The sequence below is a fragment of the Anolis sagrei genome, chromosome 1 (assembly GCF_037176765.1).
Source record: "Anolis sagrei isolate rAnoSag1 chromosome 1, rAnoSag1.mat, whole genome shotgun sequence".
Lineage (NCBI taxonomy): Eukaryota > Metazoa > Chordata > Lepidosauria > Squamata > Dactyloidae > Anolis > Anolis sagrei.
In genome coordinates this window covers 106,154,882-106,171,076 of record NC_090021.1, presented here as the reverse complement: position 1 = coordinate 106,171,076, position 16,195 = coordinate 106,154,882, and the positions used below count along the sequence as shown (strand labels likewise).

The 16,195-nt window shown below is 38.8% G+C and overlaps 2 protein-coding genes across 2 annotated transcripts; both read left to right on the top strand.

Annotated features, from left to right (window-relative positions):
- Positions 1–3,864: 3,864 nt before the first annotated feature.
- On the top strand, positions 3,865–6,749 carry SMIM8 (small integral membrane protein 8). The gene is made up of 3 exons (XM_060755049.2): positions 3,865–4,053; positions 4,718–4,862; positions 6,359–6,749. The coding sequence occupies exons 1-3, from the start codon at positions 3,995–3,997 to the stop codon at positions 6,515–6,517; spliced, it is 363 nt and encodes a 120-aa protein (XP_060611032.2). The 5' UTR covers positions 3,865–3,994; the 3' UTR covers positions 6,518–6,749.
- Positions 6,750–7,798: 1,049 nt separating this feature from the next.
- C1H6orf163 (chromosome 1 C6orf163 homolog) lies at positions 7,799–15,719 on the top strand. Its single transcript, XM_060755051.2, has 5 exons — positions 7,799–8,135; positions 11,145–11,239; positions 12,178–12,285; positions 13,534–13,736; positions 15,263–15,719. Exons 1-5 carry the CDS (start codon positions 7,988–7,990, stop codon positions 15,717–15,719), a joined length of 1,011 nt encoding a protein of 336 aa, XP_060611034.2. The 5' UTR covers positions 7,799–7,987.
- Positions 15,720–16,195: the final 476 nt, after the last annotated feature.

Below are 16,195 nucleotides of genomic sequence, written 5' to 3'. Positions count from 1 at the left end.
TTCTTCCACAGAGAGAACCTGATTTTTCTATACATTTCAATGCTTGTAAAGTACATACAATTTATACATAAATAAATATCTATTTTTCCAATATCTCCCCATCAATGATTCCATGGCAGTGAGCCGTGGCAGTTCAAATAGTATTCAAACTGCATTAATTATATGCTGTAAATGCACTCTAGGTCTGGTGTTAGCACAGCTGGCATTTGCCATGCTCACAACAGACTTAATACTCAGCAAAATGTTCTCAGAAAGGTGTTGATCTGTTGTGATTCCAGTTAGCACCTATTCTTCCAGCTCTCAACTTTACGAAAGATTGAGTAGCATATGAGTAAGTCTTACATCAAGACTCAACTCATATTCTCCTCTTACGGTGGCTTTATATGGGCCTGTCTCTTATATACTGGCCATTCTTGATTTGGATGGGTAACAGAAAGTGTTGCCATATTGCTGTCAGACAAATCTGGTAACCTTATACCACATACAGGTCTACCCAAGTCCTGCTGAATATATTCAAACTCAATCCTAAATAAGTGGGCTCAGGATAATAGCATGTTTAGTTTAAAAAATAGTGACAACCTATGAATGTAAAAGGGAAACAAAGGGTTTCCGGTTATAACTATACCATAGATAGATAGCTGTTGTCAGTTCAATAGGACCAATTGATTGTATGTATCTGGTCCATCAAAAAAGAATTGACTATTTTCCTGTTGTGCCTACGTTATCGAGACTTTTGATATATAAACTTTACATATGCAAGTTGGTGGTGTAAAAAAACAATTATAATGAATGCTTATATTGTAATTAAAGATCTTATCAGAAACAAACACTGGCTGTTTCCATTTTATCACTGGTTATTAAAAACACATGGATTGAATTGCTTGTCCTTGCCTTTGCAAACAAAGATCAAGGTAATTGTTCACCTGGAAATATTGAAAGAGCATATATGTACATGAATCATTTTTCTTTGTACAGGTTGAGTATCCTTTATCCAAAATACTTCAGACTGGAAGTCTTTTGAATGTCACTGCCATGTAACAATCCAGCTTTGTACTGGATTATATTATAGTGTAGACTCATATAATCCAGTAATGTGGATAGCGGCTTTGATAATCTGGATTATATGGAAGTGTAGAAGGGGCCTCCGTTGTGTGTGTGTGTGTGTGTGTGTTTGTGATTTTGAAATACTTGTATTTGCATTTATATACATAATAAAATATATTGGAGATGGAACACCAGTATAAACATGAAATTCATTTATGTACATTGCCTGAAAGCAATTTTGTACAATATTTTAATTAATTTTGTACATGAAACAAAATGTGTGTACATTGAAAGCAAAGTTATCACTATCTCAGCCACCCAAGTGGACAATTTCAGATTCTGGAATATTTCAGATTTCTGGAGAAGGGATGCTCAGCCTGTATTGTTCTCTTCAACCAGAATGAAACTACTCCTAGAGTTTAATGTCTTGGCACAGGATCCAGTTTTGACACATTTAGACAGATAAGCAAAGCACCTATATGCTGAATACAAGAAGTTTGTGAGTAAAGCAACTATGTTACTTTTCAAGAAGTCTACTTATTTTTGTCTCTTGAGAGCATGATTTAAAGGCAAATATATTTTAAGGGAGAGTAGATGTTTTTGGGCAACTAAAAAGAACACTTCTGAAACTCTGCTGTATGTGTGTATATATGTGTGTGTGTGTTTTGTGCATTGGCATATCTTTGTCCGTAACAGTTCAAAGACATATCTACGGAACATCAGTTTAGCAGCTGAGAAACTGAGATCCTTGCCTTGCATGAATACAATTTTCCCAAAAGGTTATGACTCTAACAGGTGATGCCTTGCATGAATACAATTTTCCCAAAAGGTTATGACTCTAACAGGTGATGCTTTTTACCAAGAGGTTATGGCATCATTTTTCAAAAGGTTATGACTTCCAACAAGGTCATGCCTTTCCAAAGATCACACAATCTCCAAAAAGTTATGGAGATTTCTATTTTCCAAAAGATTGTCTGGCAGTGTTGACTCATATAATCCAGTTCAAAACAGATAATCTGAGATCAGATCCTGGGATATAGAGCAGTATAGATCCAACCTCATTCAAGTCCCTCTGATTTCCCTGAGGCTGGATCTACACTGCCCTGTATCCCAGGATCTGATCCCAGATAATCTGCTTTGAACTGGATTTGCAAAAAAGAAAATCTGGATTGTATAAAGCAGTGTAGAAGGGGCCTTTGTTTTCTTATTCACTTAAAAATACAACCTAACAGAAAGAAACTGGTTGTTGTAACTCCCAGCATGACATCACCTGAAGACGGAAGACTTGAAGAAAGGATGCATTGTACAGAGATGAGCCTGCAGAGTGTAATGACTATTTCTTCGTTGTCCTCTTCCAGTACTACATTGCTCGTGAATATGGCAAACTGAAAAAAACAGCTGTGAGACTGTTGTGGATATGGACACTAGATCCTCTCCTGCAGCAAAAACCTGAGATACAACTACTACTATTAATTATTATTGTGTTTATTTATACCCTTTTTCTCTCCACAGAGGAGACTTATATATGCCACCCACAATGCACATATATAAATATCACCCCTCTACGTCCCATAATAATAATAATAATAATAATAATAATAATAATAATAAGGTACTGAATAATAATATCAACACTGTTATATTTTCAGCTGGCTTTCCTAGTGACAAATACTGGGATCCAGTTCAGTCCATTTCTTGGTCTTCTTCTCTGTGTACATTCATTATAGAAAGTGTTGCCACAACAATAGCTGTGCCTGCAGCCAAGTGAGTTAAATATTGATACATAACACAGATGGCTCATTGAATCCTTGATTACCTTGGTATTTTCCAGTCTCTGATATTTGGAAACTCTAATGCATGCAAATTGCATTCACAGTAAATGACAAATTGTCTTCCATTTGTATGCTGGAGGGAAGGAAGGGGGAGTCAATTTGTTATCTAGTTGTTGTGTTGTTGAAGGCTTTCGTGGCTAGAATTACTGGGTTGCTGTGAGTTTTCCGGGCTGTATGGCCATGTTCCAGAAGCATTCTCTCCTGATGTTTCACCCACATCTATGGCAGGCATCCTCAAAGGTTGAGGGGTCTGTTGGAAACTAGGCAAATGAGATGTGTATATTTGTGTCAACGCCAGGAGAGAATGCTTCTGGAACATAGCCATACAGCCCGGAAAACTCATAGCAACTATAAGTTTTGGGTTGCTGTAAGTTTTTCGGGCTGTATGGCCATGTTCCAGAAGCATTCTCTCCTGACATTTCACCTGCATCTATGTCAGGCATCCTCAGAGGTTGTTGTTTTATAAGGTTTTCAGCCTTCTCTGCCCAGAAGGGATTCCATAATACTGGGCCATGAGTTAAAGTGGTGCTAAAGTGCATTGATTCTACAGTGTAGACACACCTTAGGAGAGAACAGCCCAATGTTATGAGTAAGGGCTGTCAAGCAGAGCCCTTTAAAGGTATGAAGGTGCAAAAATACACCAGCAGCTTTTAAAATAGTTTTGAGTATCCCTTCTTCAGAAAACCAAAATGCTGAGAATAGTTGCACCTTTACTTTTCTGACTTGGGATTTTAAAATATTGTGTATATTTTAGGTGCACAAAAGGCTTGAACTAAAATTCCCAAATCCAGGGAGGATAAAAAGAGACACCCAAGAAAGTCCTAGTCCCAAGCATGTCTGAGAAGGGAGCCTGCAAACATTTAATTTCCTCCCCATGTCACTCAACGGACAGGACGCCCTCCCATTGGTTAGGAGCGCCCCGGGCACCGCCTCCTAGAATAGGCGAAGAGCTATTCAAAGTCTTCCGAATGCTAGGAGGCGAGCGAGACGTAGGGCGCATGCGCTCTAGGAGAAGCTCCTAAGAGGACGCTACCTTCTGCTGCTGGGATCCAGGAGGGGGAGCCTTCGGAATGGTCCATTTGGGGCTGTAGGGGTGCTTCGAGCAGCATGTTGTGCGCATGACCCACTCCCCAGCACCCCCTTCTCTTGACAACAGATGGTGTAGCCCTGCCTCCAGGTACAGTGAGCGCGTGCAAAGTGTAAATAGCCTTAAGCAAAAAGGAAAAATAAATAAGAAAGAGGGGGGGGGGACTCCAACATTTCTCTGGTGTACCTCGATGGGAATTGAAGTCCCCAAACTTAGGTCGACATATAACTATGCCATGGATCGATAGCTGTTGTCTGCTCCATTGATGTTATTTATCTGGCACCTAAGTTTAGAGTTGGAAGTCCCCAAACGTAGGGTGCATCTACACTGTAGAGTTAATGCAGTTTGGCACCACTTTTAACCGCCCCTGGCTCCATGCTATGGAATCATGGGATTTGTAGTTTGACAAGGTCTTTCGCCTTCTTTGCTGAGTGCTGGAGCCTCACCAAACTACCCATCCCGAAACTGCATAATATTGAGCCATGAGAGTTCAACTGCATTAATTTTACAGCGTAGATGCACTTCTAGAAGACGAAAGACAAAATTACAGGTTGAGTATCTCTCATAGGAAGCTGAGCAAGATGGACCTGCCATTGGAAAAGGCAATTTCAGCAACTTTGGGTTGCTGAACTCTAGCGACCAGGAGAATTTGCCTTGGGGCTGGTCTGAATGCGTATACATTTTGCATATGTGCACAAACATCCTGTCCAGTGGAAAGTTTTAACTTTGTGTTTGTTTATCCAAATATTTTAAGCTCCAGCGAGATGCCTCCAGCTCGCCAGAGTCCAGATTTACAACAGGAAGCGCCCAAAGAGAAAGATTTCCGAACTCCTGGCCTCCGAGGGGCCCGAACTACTACGCTGTTCAGAGCGGTGAACCCAGAGCTTTTCATTAAACCTGTAAGAAGCCTATAAAGAAATAGCAATAGTTTCTGTGTGCCAGAATATATCATTTATATTGTCTATTGCCTTTCACTGTTGCTTGTTTTTGCTTTTTGGATTATCCTATTTACAAGTTACACATATTTTGTGAAGGAGAAAAAATAATGCAATTTTGTAAAATATACAGATATTTTAGAGGGCTAGCGTGGTTTTGTGCATTGGACTACAGGTGCAGCTACACTGTAGAATGAATACAGTTTCACATCACTTTACCCACCATGGTTCAATGCTAAGGATTCCTGGGAGCTGTAGTTTTACAAGGTTTTCAGTCTTTTCTACTAAAGAGTGAGGACGCTTCAGTAAACTACAAACTCCTAGGATCATATAACACTGAGCCATGGCAGCTAAAGTGGTGTTGAATTGCATTAATTCTGCCACGTAGATGTGCCTTTCCTTATTTCTGCATTTGGTACCATATTTTCTTTTAAAGAACTCATGGCCAAGGACACACCTACTTCATTAACCGAGACATATCTGTAATTAATTGATTAAGTAATTACTTAAAGTATATGGTGGATAAAAGAGGCCACATTAATGTGAAAATGTATTTAAACAGTCAATTAGTTTAAAGATAAAGGTTTCCCCTTGATGTTAAGTCCAGTTGTGTCCGACTCTGGGGTTGGTGCTCACCTCCATTTCTAAGCCGAACAGCCAGTGCTGTCCGTAGACACCTTCTAGGTCATGTGGCCAGCATGACTGCGTGTAGCGCTGTTACCTTCCCAACGGAGCAGTACCTTTTCATCTACTCACATTTGCATATTTTCGAACTACTAGGTTGGCAGAAGCTGGGGCTAACAGTTGGAGCTCAACAAGCTCCCTGGATTCAAACCACTGACCTTTCGGTTGGCAAGTTCAGTAGCTCAGTGGTTCAATCTAATGTGCTACCAAGAGCTCAGCAATATACCAGTAATTAATTGATTAATTAATTAAGGTATATAGTGGATAAAAGAGGCCACATCCATGTGAAAACGTATTTAAATAGTCAATCAGCTTAGTACAGTTTAAAAATCTTCCATCCAGTCCATAAACTGGTCTCTCAACCATAGGATACATATTGACATAAATGCAGAATATATGTACTGCTGGCCACACCTCACAAAGCAGTTGATTAATTTTGTATTAATTTTTTTGTACTAGTGATGTTAGCAGCTAATTTTAAAGTGATTCCACAATTTACCATGGAATCTGAGATTTGTCTGCTCAAAAATAAATCCCTCAGAATTCACTGGTTCTGGAAAGCATGTATCTCTTTAAGAGTTCAGTCTGATTCTGATTATTCATTTTTTCCTCATTGAAATGAAGGCAAATAAGAAAATAAAAGAAAAACTTGATATATGGAATTATTTATTTAACATAATTTGACAGGTAGGAATGTTCTGTATATGACATGAGTTGAGTGAAATATTTTTTTATTTAAAAATGCATCATGTATTTTTGTTCATTTGTTTTCACAGAACAAAACAGTTATGGCCTTTGGGCTTGTAACTCTTACTCTCTGTGTGGCCTATATTGGATACCTGCATGCTCAGCAAGAGAATAAAAAGGATCTCTATGAAGCCATTGACAGCGAGGGAAACAGACAAATGAAGCGGAAGACTTCTAAATGGGATTGAATGAACTGAGAACCAATGTGTAGTCTGTACTTATCAGTATGTAAGGAGGCAAAAAATGGAGTATGTCTACATATTCTGAAGTGTGACTTTGGATTCTCTGTGGGAGAATCTGTGCAATAAGTTTTGTGTGCAATAATGGGTGTTTCTTATAAAAATGTAATCCAACTAAATCAACAACATGAAATACTATTGTTTTTATATACTCGAAATAAAAGCCTGGACTATTGACTAAGGGCTGTAATAATGTCCATCCTGTTATGAAAGTGCACCATTGCTATGAAAAATGTTGGACCAGTAATTTTGGTGTCCTTTCACCAACTGAAGAAACATTGTAGTTTCTCCCTTTAATTGATTACACTGTTTTGGTCATAAATTATTAGCGCTTTGCTCAATGGAAGCATATATAAGCAAAAAATGTTATATATCTATTTTTATTTATTTATTTCAACTTTTAGGGATAAGTTGATTGAATTATGGGAACAAGGAAAGAACATAGGAACAAAGCCCAAAGTAAACAGTTAGCATTCAATTAATAATAATAATACATGTTATTTCTATTCCGCTCTATCTCTACGAGGGGACTCAGAGTGGATTACACATATATAGGCAAGCATTCAATGCCTTTTAAAGAGTAACAACAATGACATACAATGCACAAACAAAGGCAAAGTTTTCCCTTTTCGTCTCCGGTATCTGGAGGCGGTGCTCAACTCTGGCCATGGGGAGGTGCTCTTGTTCCATTTCCATGCCGAGGAGTCTGTTGCCCGTAGACACCCTTTGGTTGTGTTTTGCCGGCATGGCTGCATGGGTGCCTTTTACCTTCCTGCCAAGGCGGTACCTATTGATCTTCTCACAGTTTATGTTTTCTAACTGCTAGGTTAGCAAAAGCTAGGGTTAACCGCGGGAGCTCACCAAGACGTATACATCAGTTCGATATCAGCAGGTCCAAACATACAGCTGTTTTTTAAAGAGTAAGTACATCTTAAGCGGTGTATCAAGTCAGGTGATCAGCCAAGGCACACCTTATTTAAAGAAAATTTCATACATTTGAGATACTTAGCTAGGTAAGCCATATAAAAGGCTTCGGAGATGCAGATAAGTCTTTTAAAAGTTTTCAACTTAGTTGTCCTGAGCTTCTGCTTCATGCTGACTAGTGTTGCAGATGCTTTTGTGATTCAAGCTTAATTTGCCTAGCAACAGTTACTTAGTGGGAGCCTCTGTTTTTCTGATGGCCAAGTGACAGGCTGAGCTCCTTAACACCAGAGCTGTGGGAGAAGCAAGCAGCCCCTTGAAGATGCCATCTCACCAAACAATGCTGAAATCCCCTTGTTTCCACTGAGATGCACACATTATAAGAAAAGACCAGTTTAACTCAGCTTTGCTTACAACAACTAAGGTTTCGCTTCTCAAATTAGTCCACCGTGCTAACGTTTCATTACCTGGGGAGCAGAAAACCAACTGAATACTATCATGATCAGGAATCCAGATTTCGACACCTTTGTTTGCTGCGCAGTTTGTTCCAAACTAATCCCACCACCTCCTACACCAGAGGCCTTTGATCGGATTAGGGAATATAAACCTTTCAAAACTCGGTATTATACACACAAAGATATACTGGGTAAGTTGCTCTGCTATCCTGCACAACCAGCAACATACATGTCTCTAGCATTTAAATACCTTCCATGATTTACTAATTGCTGGAATGCAAAAGCTATATATTAATTCTAATTAGGAAGGTGTAACCATATTATGAATAGAACTTCAATTGTTGCAATGCATTTACTAATTGCTGCAATGCTATATATATTCATTTATTCATTCATGAAACTGCTCCCTTTGTGATATAAGCGTGGGGCATAATTTCAGAAATAAGTGGCTTCACTAAAGGGGAGAGAAAGAGTATTACACACTTAATGTGTTGATGTCTGCTTCTGCCTCAAATTGTGTGATGAGAGTAGAGGTATCAATGCAGGGAACAGGAGGAGAGAGTATTTTGAACCATGGGCCTGCAGTTAGTATTCTTCAACACTTCAGTTACTTTCAAGGAATAGGAAGTAAAGAACTAAGTGACTGCAACTCTGAAGTGCATGGTTCTCATCCCCACTTGGCCATGAAACCCTCTGGGCTAGTCCAAGCATGGACAAACTTCGGCTCTCTGGGTGTTTTGGACTTCAGCTCCCACAATTCCTAACAGCCTACCGACTGTTAGGAATTATGGGTGTTGAAGTCCAAAACACCTGGAGGGCCAAAGTTTGCCCATGACTGGGCTAGTCACACTCATCCTCAGAGGAAGTTAATGGCAAGCCTTCCTCTGAACAAATATTACCAAGAAAACTCAGTGATAGGTTCATTAGGGTTGCTATGGGTCAGAAATGACTCAAAGGCATGCAACAAAAACAACTATGTAAATTTTGTTTAGACAATGCTATGTTTGACAATGCTCTCAATCACCTTCATGTAAGAATACATCACATTGATGGTACCAGAGTAGGACACACAGTGGGGACCTCTCATCCTCCAGATATTAGACTCTTAACTCCCATCAGTCTTATTTAGCCCAATGAAAGTTCTACATCTAAAGGACTATAGGTTCCTCATCCCTGGGGTACAGTATGGATATACAGAACCATGTCAGCGTTTTTTGGGTAAACCCCAACAGTTCTAAAAGAAGCTGAATCTAATAGCAGCCTTCTAGCAGTAAAATGGATTCCAAATGTGAATTTAACTTCTATCTCCCCGCCCCTATAGCTCTCCATGCCCCTTCCCAGCTTCCCCAATTCTTTGTTACCTCTGTGACACTAGGGTTGGTGTCATCCTTCCCAAGCACCTATTCCCATATCAGATCATACCGAATCTTGAGTAATGTATTCCTCCTAAAGTTAGCTGTAAACCATAATTCCTATCTATCATTGAATGACAAACTCAATATAAAAATCCAGCAGAAAATGCAAATCACAGATCATGCTGGTAGCATGTGCAGATTTTTTTTATCATGTCAGATGCGACTTGAGAAATTGCAGTCGGAATCCACGAGATAGGGTGAGCTCCTGTCTGTCAACTCCAGCTTCCCATGCGGGGACATGAGAGAAGCCTCCCATTGGATGCTAACAAGTCTGGGCGTTCCTGGGCAACATCTCTGCAGACGGCCAATTCTCTCACACTAGAAGCAACATGCAGTGTGTGCCAATGAAACCACATGATCCGAAGTATCATTGTAATTGGATAGTAAATAATACAGTTTGACCACAGTGCTTGCGCATTAGAAGTTTCAGGAAGTAAATTAGCCTTGTAGGTATACTGATCCAGTACATGTAATCTAGGCTTATACAAAACTTTTTGAGTTTTTTTTAAAATTTGGATTTAACAAACTGCAAAACTACAAGGATATTTTTTTATTTAAAAAAGTAAATTTCTGCTGAAGCACTGCATGAAATGTTATGGACAGTTGATTTGGTATCACCCTCTCTGATGGTGTCCTCCATGTGGTACACACACACACAAGTGACACCACTGATCCATAGCAGATATATGGGATTGTAGTGAAGGGAAGGAAATGCCTGTTGCATCACTTATTACTTATTTACTTTATTTTTATCCCACTTTTCTCCCCAGAGGAATTTAAGGCGGCTATTAATGATACCAGACGAGGATTTAAAAACAAAGTGGAAACATATAATATAATATAATAATATGAATATAAACATTTTAAAAACAAATAAATTTTTGTGTCATGAGAGTAAAAGTTGCACGAGCACATCTCCTCTTGTAATGCTGAATTTAGACTAAAGTGGGTCTTTGCATCTCATCTCTTTTTGGTGTTAACCTGGTATCTGGGGAATTTATAATTTCAAAAATTGAAGTAGTCCAATAGCTAACAGAGCTATTAGCATATATAGGTGTGTGTGTGTACAAATGGACATTAAAATGATTGTGCATCATTTGCATTCAAATCCTAAAGTTTACATTACATTACATTACATAGAATCATAGAATCAAAGAGCTGGAAGAGACCTCATGGGCCATCCAGTCCAACCCCCTGCCAAGAAGCAGGAGGGTTGGACTTTTACATTTACATTTAAAAGCATGGCTTTAAATTGTTTTAGAGAAACATCTTAAATGTTAAAACAAAACACTTGTGCCAGCAGGACTGAAGACCGACAGGTTGGAGGTTCGAATCCGGGGAGAGTGTGCATGAGCTCCATCTGTCAGCTCCAGCTCCCCATGCAGGGACATGACAGAAGCCTCCCTCAAGGATGTTAAAACATCCGAACATCCGGGTGTCCCCTGGGCAACGTCCTTGCAGACGACCAATTCTCTCACAACAGGAGCGGTTGCTCCTGACACAACCAAAAAAAAAAATCTGTCAGCTCCAGCTCCCCATGCAGGGACATGACAAAAGCCTCCCTCAAGGATGTTAAAACATCAAAACATCTGGGTGTCCCCTGGGCAACGTCCTTGCAGACAGCCAATTCTCTCACACCAGAAGCAACTTGCAGTTTCTCAAGTCGCTTCTGACATGAAAAAAAATCTGTAACCTGTGGGATAATAAAACAAAATAACAAATGCCATATTACAATGGGATATTCTTGTAGAATAGTATTCTTCAATTGTTTCTTGACCTGTACAGAACTTGGAGCTGACCTTAAGCAAGAGGAAGCAGAAAGAAGAGAAATCGAAATTGAAAAACGAATTGAAAAAGTACGAAAACGTCTCCTGCTTCAGGTAAAAACCCTATGCTGTCATGACACTAATCAGTTTGTGGGTCCTTCTTTGAATATGTGTTAGTGCATTATAAAGAAGAAATTAAATGTCTTACGGGAATACAATCTCTATGTAACTATGGGTATCATGGATTTCTTCTATACATGTTATTGTATATTTTGCTTTGATAGATTTAATGTCTATTTTTAAAGTTGCTTTGTGAGGAATGTCTTAAATGATGGGGCACAAATATTTAATGTAAAAAAGCATTTACTTGCAATTCAGTGCATCTATATTCAGAATGAAATTTGCCCATCTTTCTTATTCTCCAACATAACAGCAACCTCAATTTTTTAAAAAAATGCAAGTAAGCATTCTCTATAAGGAAAAAAATAAGTATATGTGGTTTATTTATGTAATGCACATACAGCAGTTTAAAAAAGGATGAAAAAGTCATTAGTTATCCCTGGAGAAAACTACTGTGATCAGCCATTTAGAAAAGGAAATGGTCCTGTAGATACATATGTATGCCATGACAAACAATTTGTAGTTAAATGCTTATGATGCAATTTTGTAAATTTTTGCTTGGACAACTATTTAAATCAACCAGACTTTCATCAATGCTTAAAACTGGAGCCTTAGGCCATGCAGAGATCCCATTGCTAGGTTTGCAAAGAGAACTTGACCACAAGACTTCTTGGGTACATGCAAGTTGATTAATTGTTATAAAAGCATGGCATTACTAAATATTTTGGGGTGAGAAGGAGGAAGCCTATCTTATATATGTGAGATTTGTGAGAACTACAGTCATCCCTCCACTTTTGCAGTCTTGACTTTTGCAGATTTGGTTATTGACATATTTGAAAAAGTTCCCCTTCTCTTCCACACCTGTGGAACAAAATTTCATAAGCATAGCTTACTTATTGGCTAATTGGGTCTGTTCATGTTTGCTTTTGTAGGCTGAGACAGAAAAAGAGGATGCAGTGGAAGATGCTCTCAATCGTGCTGATGCACTGCACAAGAAAGACCTTGAAGATCTTAGAATCAAAGATGAACAAGCATTGGAAGTCAGTAGTAATTTTATTTTCATCCCTAACTTATTTGTAAAAGAGAAATAATAAATAATAGAGTAAAATAATGTAAATGTATTAATAATAATAAAAGAAGCCCCTGGTGGTGCAATGAGTTAAACCACTGAGATGCTGAACTTGCTTACCGAAAAGTAGCAGGTTCGAATCCGGGGAGCAGCATGAGCTCCCACTGTTAGCCCCAGCTTCTGCCAACCTAGCAGTTCAAAAGCATGCAAATGCAAGTAGATCAATAGGTACCGCTCCGGCGGGAAGGTAACAGCCCTCCATGCAGTTATGCCGGCCACATGACCTTGGAGGTGTCTACTGACAATGCCGGCTCTTCCGCTTAGAAATGGAGATGATCACCAACCCCCAGAGTCAGACACTACTGAACCTAATGTCAGGGGAAAACCTTTACCTTTACCTAATAATAATAATAAATAGAGTAAAATAATAAATATAATAAAATAGTAAAATAATAAATGTAATAATAATAATAACAACAAATTGAGAATAATAATAATAATAATAATAATAATAATAATAATAACAACAACAGAGTAAAGTAATACATGATTTCTGTTCAGCATTGTTCGTGCCTGTTGCTCCGAAGGTACTGTTGTGCACATGTGGTGTTTTTTGTCATGGCCTTGGGCATGTATGTAATAAACTATTTTGATTAGTGAATAATAATAATAATAATAATAATAATAATAATATATTTATAACCCACTCTGTTCTCCCCGAAGGTACTCAGAAGGGAGAGTCTCTGCATCCTAAGTAACTATTACCATTGAATTAGGAGTGCTGCTAGAATGCCCCTTTATCTACACTAGCCTATCCCCAAATATATTCCCACACCATTCTCAAGGATCATCTAACCATTATAAACAGATCATACCTGGAAGGGAGGGCCAGAAAAAGCTCCGTCTATGGAAAATACATCTATGCTATTAAGGGAAGGAAACTAGCCTATACATACAGAATAGTTTTTGCCGAATGTTTAGTTGAGAAAATTGCATTTGAGCATTCTCAAAAATCCATGTATGGGAAACTAGCACATCAGGGTAAAAGCTATACTAAAACTTTTCTCCCTGATACAGTGTGTATGTGTAATGAATTGTGTGCCTGTTTCAGATGCCACCATTTGAGCATCTTTCTAGCCTTCTTTTATTTAGTCAGGTGAGAAGAAGGGAAACTACATCTTGTTCTGCTTTTTAAATAAATGATTTCATGTTGTTTAAGGAAGCTGTGAAGAATACACAGATTGAAATGCTGCATCACTTGGAAGTGGAGTTGAAGAGGGAATCGGAAGCCGCGGAGCAGCGGATGACTCACAAACTTCACCGGCTCATAAAGCAGTTCAATCTGGACAAGGCAGCCGCTACAGCTGAAGTAAGACAGGAGGAGAGGCAGAAGATAGCTGGAATCCTTGCCGCACAAAAAAAGTAAAGATTTTAACAATTTCATAGTATCCTTTAAGAGGCTGGAAACAAGCTGAACCTGACCTGTGGGTTTGATTGAGAAATGTGCAAGTAGAAGTAATTTTGACAGTAACCTATTGTGAAAAAGCTAGCAGAGGTATTATGTACCACTGGGCATAATACCTTGTGCTACAGTTCTTGTGCAAGTGATTGTACAACATCAGGATTGGGAATCATGTGCTATTTGAGTCTCATCCCCAGACGACCACTGCCTAAGAAAAATGTTTAAAAGAAAAGAGAGATAATTGCTATTCCTTGAAGCTTCCAGGAGCTGCAGCTCTCATTTCAAAATAAGGTGTACAAAGGATTTTGTGAAACTGGAAGTAGACTTTTGGTCACTGCCAGTTTTCTTTGCATGGGTGTCACAGATCATGGTAGATGCTGGACCCCTAGAGCTTACCCAGTCCTGTGGAAGACCTTTTGATGTATTTCTTCTTGAGATGTTGTATAAGACTTTTTGCAAGCAGTTGCTTAAAGCCTTATGCAAGTGGTCCTGTTCTCTTTCATCATATCTTGGGCTAAGTTGGACGAGACCTCTCTGCCAGTAGAAGAGTCCTTTACTCTGTGGAAGGGACATCTCAGGACCCAGCTCACTGTCTCTAGCTAAAGGTAAAGGTTTTCCCCTGACATTAAATCCAGTCTTGTCTGACTCTGGGGTTTGGTGCTCATCTCCATTTCTAAGCCGAAGTGCCAGCATTGTCCGTAAACACCTCCAAGGTATTAAATCATTCAGGGAGAGAAAATAACAGAAAGAAAATATTGGGGGGGGGGGGGTCTACTTTATCAGAAACCCATCCACCCACTTTAATTTCTTCCATTCTCAAGCAGGTTAACATGATAATATCTTGAAAATTGCTGCTATGGAAAGTTTTGTAAAGTGTGCATATATTATTTCGAACACTTTTGAAATCTGCGGTGAGCAAAGACAACAGCGGAATAAAAACCAAGCCAAAATATGCCATGTAAAGCAAATCTCCGTATTTTAAAATATAGAGATAATTTGGCCCAAATAAATAGATGTTATATTTTTAATATTTTTATTATTCCCTCATGTCTTACGCCTGTAATTATATTTCTTGTGTGTATATGTATAAATCTGAAGCCAAAAATAAGTAGAGATGCTTATTTACTTAGAATTAAGTTCCACTGTTTTTGGTATTGCTATCTTCCAGGTAAGTGTGACTCAATGTGAAATCTAGTGCTCTTGGGCAGAATCTGGTTGTGATTTCTTTTTTCAAGATAATTCTCTTGATACTTTATTTAATTTTAATGTGTATTTTTATACTAACTTCCTCCAAATATAGGGACTCAAGTCAGCTAAAATCAGCAACATATTACTCCACTTTTTAAAGTTCCTCTATATGTTCTGAATAATTTAATTTTGGTTGTAATTGTAACATCTAAACAATTTGCAGAAGATTCACTTTGAAACTGCGGCTAATAAAAATTATGTCAAACCTATTGTATTCTTGTTCGTTTCACTCCTCTAGGAAGTATCAGGAACAACTTGAACAAGCTGGGGCGATTGCTCATGAAATTTATGAGAGGAATCTGAAAGAGTTAGCCTTGGAGAAAAAACATGAGCTGGAGATGGCACTGTCAATTTCCCAAAAAGAGTTTAAGGAAGAAACTGAGAGATTGCTCCAGACGGCTGAAAGTATTCGTGAAGCTCAGGTTGAAGAGGTGACCAACGAGGTCAACAAAAAAGACAGTGAGATCATGTCTCTTCATCAGCAACTGGAAAACATGACATCTTGGAAAGATAGCCTGGAAGCCGAAATCCTGGAAACAAGAGAAGCATTTCAGAAATATATCAACCTCACATTTCCCCAGCTTGCTCCAGGACAAGCTGATTTTATCTTGCCATTCAGAAAAATATGCCCGTTCTCAGAATCAGATTTTGTAGACCTGACTCAAGGGACAACATGTGCGAAGGAGACTCTCTGAGGATCTGTCTGTTTGATGTGAACATCCAGACGTAGTGCAGGGGGGAATTAAAATCATTTTCTCTCACTACTCAATGTATGATTATGTTCCTTCTGTTATCTGGAGTCCCCCCACTATCACCATTCTGCGAGTATGACAGGAACAGTTTCTGTATAAAACTGAAAGTGGTTTGAAAGAGAGGCTGCTGCCTTTGTTGTGTACATAGATGGGTTCTGTTAAAAATATGGAAATATTTCAAAAACCCGTGAAACCAGTTTTAATAGAGGTGATCATAAGAAATAACCTATGTGTGCTGGTGTCTCACCAAACTCCAAATCTAAGAATTCCAAAGCATTGAGCCCTGGCACCCAAATTGGTATCAAATTGCATTAATTTACAGTGTAGATGCACCCATCTAGTTATAACTATTTATTTATTTATTTACTGTATTTATACTGTATTTATAGCATCAGAACCCAGTTTCTCAGGCAGGCCTT